The sequence below is a fragment of the Chlorella variabilis genome, assembly GCF_000147415.1.
Source record: "Chlorella variabilis unplaced genomic scaffold CHLNCscaffold_3, whole genome shotgun sequence".
NCBI classification, from domain to species: domain Eukaryota; kingdom Viridiplantae; phylum Chlorophyta; class Trebouxiophyceae; order Chlorellales; family Chlorellaceae; genus Chlorella; species Chlorella variabilis.
In genome coordinates, this window is record NW_005435085.1 from 297,843 (window position 1) to 307,231 (window position 9,389).

Here is a 9,389-nt window from a genome sequence, read left to right on the forward strand (position 1 = left end):
GCATGCGCCGCCAGCCGCCGCTCACCGCTCGCGCCGCAGCTCCTCCTGCGCCTGTGCCACCTGCTGCTGGAAGGCCGCCTCCTCCAGCGGCCGCACGCCCTCCGCCTCCAGCCGCGCCAGCGCCGCCTCGTACGCCGCCACCTCCTGCACCCAGGGCGCGCAGCGGCTGGCGCAGGCTGAATGCGCCTCTGGCCCGCCGGCGAGGCACTTGGTGCCTGCTGGAGGCAGGCCAGACACAGCGCTCCACCCCGCCGTGCATCTGCATGCGCGCAGTGCAGCTCCAATCCCAGCACCGCCGCCTCCCGCGCCGCCTCGCCGGCTGCCCATCCCCACGCCGCGCCCCCGCCAGCCCCCACGGCCCCTCCCCTCCCCTCCCCCTCACCCTACCTGCTGCAGCTCCCCCAGCTGTGCCTCCAGCTCCTTGTGCACCTCTCCCGCACACTCGGCGCACAGCGGCACATCCACGCCCGCCTCCTGGCTGGCCAGCTCAAACACGCGCGCCAGCCCCCGCAGCTTGTGGTCGAAAGGGATGCGCTGCACGCCGGCGGGGCCGCCGTCCAGCAGCGCTGACTGGGCACCGGCGGGGGCGCGGCCGCCGCCGCCCTGCAGCACCACAAACGACTCCTCCAGGCGCCGCGCGGCCGGGGCTGCAGGGGTGAACAGCAGCGAGGGGAGGTGGGTGCTGGGTCAGGTGGGGTGCACCGGCACCGGCAAAGGCCACAGCAGGGCGTGCACCAACCCGCCGTCGCACCGTGACCGCCCTCGGCTCCGCTGCTTCCGCTCCCGGGCGGGTGCTGCTGCAGTCCCCTGGCCGCACTGGCTGCATCATCCGCGGTCCCCAGCAGCAGGAAAGACTCCTCCAGCCGCGCTGAGAGCCCCGAGCCGCTGCCCGAGAGGCGCAGGCCCGAGGCGTCGTGGTCGCCCAGCTTCAGGCGGGCCTTGCACTGCTGGCAAGTCAGGAAGGGCTCCGCCATGGTGCAGGATGCATCCTAGGGTTCCTGGGTGCCGCTTTGGCTCTCATTTCTTCCGCCGCCTGGCGGTGCCAAGTAGGCCGTCCCAAAGCTCAAAACCAGGGCCTTCCCTGCAGCTCACGCGCCGTCCTGTGATTCAGGATCACTTGTTATGGCCGACCTGCCCTCCCCAACCTCTGGGCTCTTCCTGGAGGTGTCGTTCCGGCGGCTGCTGGCCTCGTGCGAAGATATCGTGGCGGGCACCTCCCTGGCCAGGCCAGACCTGATCGGAAACTGGCAGCAGAGCCCCGTGTTCCACCACGTCAGTGCCCCCCAAGCCGCCGCCGCTGCAACAACGCCTGGCGGCGTACTGTTGCTGCCGCAGAGTGTCGCCTCAGCTCGTTATGCTGCCTGCACCCCCGCTTGCCTGTGCAGTATGTGGAGACGCTGCAGGAGCAGCTGTCTGATCTGGAGACCACGGCGGGCAGCAGGTGGGTGTGCCCGCGTGCCCGCCTGCCTGCATTCCGCGCACAACTCCCGCCGTGCCTCCGCTGCCTGGCCCCCATCCTGCTGTCACGATCTTTACCCTCGCCCTGCACCGCCTGTGTGCTGTCCTGGGGAGCAGGGTGTCGCGCCAGCTGATGCAGCAGTATGGCGAGCATGTGGAGGCGCTGGCCAGCCGGCTGCGCATGCCGGATGTGCCGCCGTACTGCACCATGGCCCGGCAGCAGGCGGCCCCGCCGCCGCCGCAGCAGCAGCCAGCCAGCTTGACGGCAGCAGCAACGGGGGCAGCGCCAGGCGCTGCTGCCCCCGTGGCGCCACGGCCGGCGGCAGCAGCACCGCCGGTGCCGGTGGCCCGCACCCCGCCGCTCCCGGCCAGGCCCTCTGCAGCCAGCCGGCAGCCGGAGCCGCAGCCGCAGCTCGCAGCAACGCATGGGGAGCCGGCGGCTGGCGGCCAGGGCAGGCTGCAGACGCAGCAGCAGCTCCACGTGAGCGCTGCCCGCTGGCCGCCTGGCGCATGCCTCTGCACCCCACCTGTGCTGCCCTGCGCTGCACCTCGCGGCGTGCGCGTTTGCCTGCCGGGCTTCCCGCCTTCCTCCACCCGCCCTGCCCCCCCTACGTGCAGGAGGATTTGGCGGAGGAGCTGGCGGGGCTGGCGGCGCAGCTGAAGAGCAACACGCAGGCCATAGAGGGGCGGCTCCAGGATCGGGGGCAGCTGCTGGACAGCACCGAGACGGCGCTGGACACGAGCCTGCAGGTTGGGGGGAGGGGCGGTGGCCGGGCAGGCATTGCTGTCCACACAGCAGGAGACTGTCAGCAACTGACAACCCGAGCGACTGCAATCATGCATCCTTGCATCCGCCTCCTTCCCCGACTGTACTCTCCCATGCCTGCCCCCGGGGTCATGCCATGCAGAAAACGAGGGAGAGCAAGGAGCGGGCGGCGCAGATCCACAAGAAGGGCCGCGCCAACTTCTGCCTCACCTGCCTCGTGATGCTCATCATTGGCCTGCTGTTTGCGGGTGAGCGGCGCTGGGAGGGCCACTGCAACAGGCAGCTCGGCGATTGCTGCAGTCCTTGGCTGGCTGCTGCCCCCAGGCTGAGTTGCTCGGCGTATCCCCCTAGCGCAGGCATGTACGTGTTCATCAAGATGACGCGGCTGGCGGGCTACCGAGCCACCGTGCCGGTGCCAGCCCCGGTGCCTGCAGCATCTGTGCCTCTGCCTCCCCCACAGGACCCGCCAGGAGCAGATGTGCCAGTCTATGAGCAACACTATGAATTGTGATCTGCACATAGTGAGCACGGTGCCCGGTAAAACAAGTGGCCTGCCTGGATGGCGGGAGGGATCATCCAGAAATGCCAGGTGCAGGTGATGACCAGATCCATTCATCTCAATACTTGATGTCCAAGAAACGTCACTGGGCCCTCTTCTGGACGAGAGTGCTTGGCCAATCAGAATTGGGAGTACTTGCGGCGCACGCTGGGCGGCGCACGCCACATGGGCGCCTCCTCCACCCATCTGCGCGTCTCACGCGGGAGCATTGGCCTTCTGCTACTCCTACCAGTGATCGGCTGTCGCAACCAGGGGAGCCCGAGGCATGGAACCCCTGTTTGCTCTCGACGTGGGTGTTGTGGTTTTTTCTGAGGCTATGCCCGAGCGCCGCCCTCCAGAGTCTTCAGCATGCATGTCCGACACGTGCAAGCCCGCTGACAGCCCATGCAAAGCCCTTCCCGCCCCTGCAGGACCTTCCCCCCGAGACCACAACCTCTTACTCGTGTGCGCAGCAGTATGAGCACCTCCGCGCCCACATACAGTTCCTGCTCAGGCCAGCCAACTACGTGGGCGACAAGGTGAGGCGCTCAGCCCTCCTGTCAGCCGCCGCCAACGTTTTCCCGCCTCCCCTGACTACCACCCCGCTGCGCAACCACCCCTGCAGTTGGCGCGAGATGTGGATTTGTGCATGCTGAAGCACAGCCTGGCGTCGGGGCGGCAGCTGTGCAGCGCACAGGAGCTGGCGCCCGCGCTGACGGCCCGCGGCCACTCCGTCGCTCTCGTGAAGTCGGCGGGCGGCGGCGTGGGCACCGCGGCCTTCCGCAACCTGCGCCACACGTTCATCTCGGTGCTGGCAGCGCCGGGGGGCGCCGCCGCGCCACAGCTGGAGTTCATTGTGGACCCCCACTTTGCCTGCGCCTTCCAGATAGCCAGCCCATGCGCCCGGTACGCGGCCCTGCAGCAAATGCTGCCCCAGTGCTTCGTCGGCAGCCGCGAGCAGCTCGTCAATCTGGTGGAATGGGTGTCCAGGTGGGTGGCCTTGTTGGGCACGGCAGCGGCAGCGGCGGGCCGTTCAGTCTCGGCCCTGCGCTGTGCGCTACGTGTGCTTTTCCGCTCGGTACTGACACCGCCCGCATGGCCGCATCCCTCCCGGCCCCACTCACCCTGGCAGGGAGATGGAGTGGAGCTTCAAGCAGACTGGGCGCGCGCTACCACCCTGGCGGGAGCAAAGGGCGGTGCTGACCAAGTGGCAGCCCCGCACGGAGGGGCGGCAGTGCAGCCTGGGCGCAACAGCCATCTCCCCAGTGGCATCTCCCCCAGCCTGCTACTGCGTCGGCGCCGCGAGCAATGCAGCCATGCTGGGCCGCTACGCCAGCGAACTGTGCCAGTCGCCAGACAGCGTGCTGCTGCAGCGCGCCGCGCTGCTGGCCTGCGGCGCCACCAGCGCCCCCACCTCGCCCACGCACTCTGGCAGCGACTTGCCACGCCGCACATCATTGCTGTCTCGCGGCCTGGAGGCCGCAGGCCTGCGCCGCAGCACCAGCACCCCGCCAGGCCGCTCTCTGCCGCATGGCTGCTGGGGTGGCAGTCCCAGAGCCGGCACCAGCGAGGCGCCCTGCAGCTGGCTGGGGCCGCGCATTCACACCGTCCGGCGAACCGCCTGATTCCGCCGCCCAGCTCTGCAAGACGAGCCCCTCCAACTCTTCACGCACATTGCATTCGAGCCGCCTGAGTGTTTTGCCGCCGCCTCTCAGCAGTTTCTCCTCTCCCGCTGATTCCTCCTAGCAAGCCACTTTGATTCTCTTGACCTGACTAACTTTGGTTTACGGCAGGCACCGCGCATACCTTGCATGCAAGCCGCCGCCAGTTTTGACCCCACCCTCTGTGTTTTTCGTTTCCTGGTCGAGGTGAGCGTGCTGGGGCACCATCCCCTGCCTTGTATGTGGCAGCCCACACTTGGCTGAACACTTGTGTGCCCTCCTGCCTTTCTCTGGCCCAACGCATCACCCTCCAAATCCTCAGAGTGCAGTGCCGACCTGGCAACCCCCAAATCAGAATGCATGCACTGGCTGACCCACCGCCATGTTTTGAGCGAGCGCAGCCGTGCCCTACTCCCAGCCGAGAGTAACAATTTTCATCGTGTCGCAAGCCCAACCCGGCCCCTTCTGATTCCTCAAGCCCACCTGGGCCCCTTCTCCTCCTGACAAATTCATGTTTTCATATTCTCAATTCCTGATGCTGCTACTACACCCCGTACCTATCTGCCACCCCTCTGCAATGCCCATCTGATCTCCCACACTCAAGCCCCGCACCCTCCGCGCCATACTACTTGCGCTCCATGGCAGCTCCTCGCACCCTTTTGTTCCATGCGGTTGCGCATGCCTCCACACAATGCCTCAACGTGTAATAACGTAATAAATGCAACCTATTCCATGAGCGTCAGCCAGTTGACAGCTCATGCCTCCCCTCCAGGTGGGCCCCCACCCGGCGCCTCCCGCTGCTGCTGCTGCTGCTGCTCCTCCTCGGAAGATGAGGAGGGCTGGAACTCGCCCTTCCACCGCCGCTGCTGCTGCACGTCTGCCGCAAAGCCGGCGCACATCTCCACGTATCGCTCCAGCTCCCGCTCCCGGAACTCCTGGGGGTCCCACTCGCCGTACAGGTAGCTGCGCAGGCTGTCCTGCCAGATGTAGACGGTGGTGGGGCAGGCGGCGCCACCCTCCAGCCGCGCCTCTACCCCTTCCTTGTAATACTCATCCCCCTCAAACTCGTCAAACATCTGCGGGGGAGCCAGACGACAATGACAGACAAGCAGGTTGGAACAGGAGGGGGGCAGGCACGCAGTGGCTGGCACCAGCAGCAGCCGGCCCAGCGGCATCGCATTCGCGATGCTGCCAGGGCATGCGTGCTGAGTGCCCAGACGAGGCTGGGCAGCGCCAGCACACGTTGCAGGGCGGGCAGCCCGACTGGCACACCTCCAGCTCGTCTGGCTGCAGGTCAAGTAGCACCATGCCCGCAACCTGGGAGTCTGGCGCCGACCTGATGGTGCCCGGGAACACCTGGCCCCTGATGCGGTACCGCTGATAACCAAGGATCACCGCCGGCTCCATCTTTGGCACCCGATTGATGAGGGCATTGAGCACCTGCGAGCGGCATCAGGGGCAGCATAGGTAGTGGGAGGTGGGGCGGCCAACACACGGCAAAGTCAAGGCACCACTGAGGTCAATGCCAGGCTGCTCCGAACGCATGCCCACAGACCACCCGGTCTCACCTCTGGGTACATCAGGGTCCCGTAGACAAAGGCGCTCATTTGGGCTGGCCCTCAACCCTGAAACCCAGGAACTTGCACAGTCTCAGCATACGACGGGCGGAGCCGCCACACTTTGTGCAGGCAATGCGGCAGCGCAGCGCAGCGCTGCACACGCAATTCCAGTGGGACGGGTAGTTCGCTGACTTCCGCTGGCAAGGTATTCGAGCAAGGAAGAAGAGCGGTGCAAGTTGGCAAGTTGCGAGTTGGGTGGCACGCCTGCAATGGACCGCGGGCTTGACCTGAAGACAGATAGGTGATCGATCAATCGGAAATGAGTGCCATTTTCTTTGGCGGGTCGAGAAGGTTGCGTTGCGTGCTGGCGCCGTGCTGAGGTCGCTCCATGCCCATCCACTCTTCTGCACAGCCGTGCACCAATTGCATCGTGCTCCATTATGCTGGCGTGTCACAGGGGCCTGCAGCTGGCGCCTCCCACCGCCCTCCACTCGTGCACCGCTCCCGTGCAGCGGCAGCCACCACAGAGTGCAAGCAGAGCCTTAATCAGCCGTTACTTCGGACGGCATGCGTGCGATGTGAGGGCAGAGGCAGTGCCCAGCGGCGGCAGAAGCCTGCGCACCCCGCACAGCGGATACCACTGGGACGGCACGCCGCGACGCTGTGAGCTGGCGCCTTCCTGCGTGTCGAGCACACATTGCAGTGCGACAGGGGCCTGCATTGCGAGCGAGCATGCCTGTGGCGCCAATTTTGCAGCCCATGCATCGGCCAGTCGACTGTTCTGCCGCCGCATGGACATGACCTGACCCGGTGCCTCCCTGCCCCTCCCCCCGCGCCAGTCTTTGAGGGCTGGTACTTCAAGGTCACGCTGCCGGGCGACGGCCAGAGCTTTGCGCTGATCTATAGCGTTGAGGACCCGCTGGGCAACAACAAGTACAGCGGGGTGGGGGCGCAGGTGATGGGGCCCGATGACGGCTACCTGCTGCAGTACAGCCCCCAGGTGAGCGGCCCCCGGCAGCGGCAGGAGGAGGCTGCCGTGCCTGCGCAGCCTCCTGGAAAGCCTTGCTGCTTCGTCTAGAGGGAGAAAGGCAAAGACGTTGCCACAGCAGGAGCAGCTTGTGGGCAATGACGTGGCTGCACGGCTCGCCCGCCCGCCTCGCCGCCATGTGTCCCCTCCCCTCCCCCTGCCGTGCAGGTGCAGGAGTTTTGGGCGGACAGGAGCGAGCTTGCGCTGGGCGCGGTGTTCAAGCAGCGCTCCGCCTCGCAGCCGCTGAGCGGCCTGAAGCGGGTGCTTCCGCCGGCGCAGTTTGAGGCGGGGGTGGAGCAGGGCTTCCAGGCCACCGCCACCTGGCACCAGGGCAGCATCGTGCGGCAGGAGGCGGGCGCCACCGGCACCCTGACCTCAACCGTGGACACCTGCCGCTGGGCCTTCTCAGTGCGGCCGGTGGTGGGGTGGGGCGACGTGGGCGGCCGCCAGAAGGCCACCGCCGGCTGGCTGGCCTCGCTGCCGGTGTTTGAGCCTCACTGGCAGGTGGTGATGGCGCATGGACTGGCCACCGGCTGGGTGGAGTGGGGCGGCCAGCGGTACGAGTTCACCGACGCGCCGCACTATGTGGTGAGCGGGGGGGTGGCACCCAGCTGGGTGGCCAGGTGGGCAGCCAGGTGGGGAGGTCAGGCGAGGTCGCTGGGATCGCGCTGCTTGCTCCCCGTGTGCCGTTGAGGCACGTGCGGTTGCGGCCCGGAGCAGCTCTAGCGAGGGGGTATCCCGGGTGCCTGAGGCATCCACAAGCCCCACTGAGGTGCAGCACCTGCCCTGCCTGCCCCTCAGGAGAAGAACTGGGGCGGCGGCTTCCCGCGGCGCTGGTGCTGGATCCAGTGCAACACGTTTGAGGGCGAGCCTGGGACGAGCGTGACGGCGGTGGGCGCGCTGCGCGGCCTGCTGGGCGTGCCGGGGGTGGAGGAGAATGTGGGCATGATCGGCATCCACCACCGCGGCCGCTTCTACGAGTTCCTGCCCAACAACGGCAGCCTGAGCTGGGATGTGGATCCCTGGGGCCGCTGGCGCATCTCGGCACGCACCCGGGAGCACGAGGCGGTGGTGGAGGCGGTGTGCGAGGCGCCCGGCACGCCGCTGCGGGCGCCCACCATCGACGAGGGGCTGGCGCCTTTCTGCCGCGACTCCTTCTGCGGCAAGGTGGGCACGCGGGGCGGCCAGGCGGGTGGCACACTTCGCGGGGGCGTCTCTGACGGGCAGGTTTGGAGGATGTTGCTGCCCAGCCCACACTTGCCTTGACCGAGTCGGGGCCCCCACCTGGTGGTGCAGGTGCGCATACGCGTGTGGGCGGCGGGCGACACCGGCGGCACCCCCATCCTGGACTGCACCAGTGCGGGCAACTCGGGGGCCGTGGAGGTGGGCGGCGGCCCCTGGTTCTCACGCTGGCAGCAGGAGGCGGAGATGGCGGGGCCCGTCAAGCAGCTGCTCAACCTGCCGCTGGATGTGGAGGCGCTGGCCGACTGGCTGCCTGCCAAGCTGCGGCCGCCGGGGCTGTGAGCGACTCCTTGCCTTCTGGACGGGGGCGGCGCTGCAATTGACCCGGCCTGCCGTGCGCCGCGCTGGCGCTGAGCTCCGCCCCGTCAGCGCGCATTAACACCAGAATGCAATGCACCCTGTGTAAATTGGGCCGTTCCTGTCGTCTTTAATCATAAAAACTGTGTCGAAAAGATACATTACAGTGCTGGTCAAACCCCGCACCATCTGCAGCGCTTCCGCCTGTGTGTCCTCGCCTGCGCTGCTGCGCGGAAGTGTTCGCCCAGCATGACTGCTCTGTGCGAAAAAATAGGTGAGACGGGGCGTGTCTGGGCGATGGGGCACGCGTTGGACACCACCCGTCTCCCGGCTCCCCAGGCGCCGTTGTACGGCTTGCGAGCATGATTGAGCAGGGCGATGCCGCAGCAGCAGCGGGCGCCTTGGCAGCGGCCTGCCCTCACGTGCCGCCGCCGGGCTCCACTTGCCGCCGCCCGGCTCCCTTCCCCGCCCCACCCTATAACCCCGCTACCCCACACACTGTAGCCCACCACCTGCCCGAGGTGCGGCACCGTGCACTGCGTAGCCTGAGGTTCAAGATGCAGCATGGCCTGCTCATCGACTCGGCTACAGCAAACCCAGCAGCGTGGGGCCTCGAGCACCTGCTGGAGTTTCTGGACCCAGCAGCACTGGGGGCCAGCGAGGCACCAGATGCGCTGCAGGTGGCGCTGGAGCTGCTCAGAGGGCTGGCTCGGCAGCCGGCAGTGGTCCCGCTGCTGCTGCAGCTGGGAGCAGACCAGGCATTGATCAGACTGGCCGATGCCGTGCCAGGGTGCGCCCAGCCTGCCACAGAATTGCTTGGCGAGCTGTACCAGCGGTGCGC

At 67.4% G+C, this 9,389-nt stretch overlaps 3 protein-coding genes across 3 annotated transcripts; 2 read left to right on the plus strand and 1 right to left on the minus strand.

Moving 5' to 3' along the window:
- Positions 1-1,122: 1,122 nt before the first annotated feature.
- On the plus strand, positions 1,123-4,387 carry CHLNCDRAFT_140370 (hypothetical protein; the record flags this gene model as incomplete). Its single annotated transcript, XM_005850460.1, has 9 exons — positions 1,123-1,272; positions 1,386-1,441; positions 1,576-1,939; positions 2,077-2,208; positions 2,367-2,472; positions 2,581-2,648; positions 3,194-3,301; positions 3,388-3,752; positions 3,895-4,387. The coding sequence occupies 9 exons, from the start codon at positions 1,123-1,125 to the stop codon at positions 4,385-4,387; spliced, it is 1,842 nt and encodes a 613-aa protein (XP_005850522.1).
- A 791-nt stretch (positions 4,388-5,178) lies between these two features.
- On the minus strand, positions 5,179-6,030 carry CHLNCDRAFT_140371 (hypothetical protein; the record flags this gene model as incomplete). Its single annotated transcript, XM_005850758.1, has 3 exons — positions 5,179-5,499; positions 5,696-5,863; positions 5,992-6,030. The coding sequence occupies 3 exons, from the start codon at positions 6,028-6,030 to the stop codon at positions 5,179-5,181; spliced, it is 528 nt and encodes a 175-aa protein (XP_005850820.1).
- Positions 6,031-6,422: 392 nt separating this feature from the next.
- Positions 6,423-8,533, plus strand: CHLNCDRAFT_19624 (hypothetical protein; the record flags this gene model as incomplete). Its single annotated transcript, XM_005850461.1, has 5 exons — positions 6,423-6,645; positions 6,822-6,982; positions 7,178-7,597; positions 7,811-8,176; positions 8,306-8,533. The coding sequence occupies 5 exons, from the start codon at positions 6,423-6,425 to the stop codon at positions 8,531-8,533; spliced, it is 1,398 nt and encodes a 465-aa protein (XP_005850523.1).
- Between the last annotated feature and the right edge of the window lie 856 nt (positions 8,534-9,389).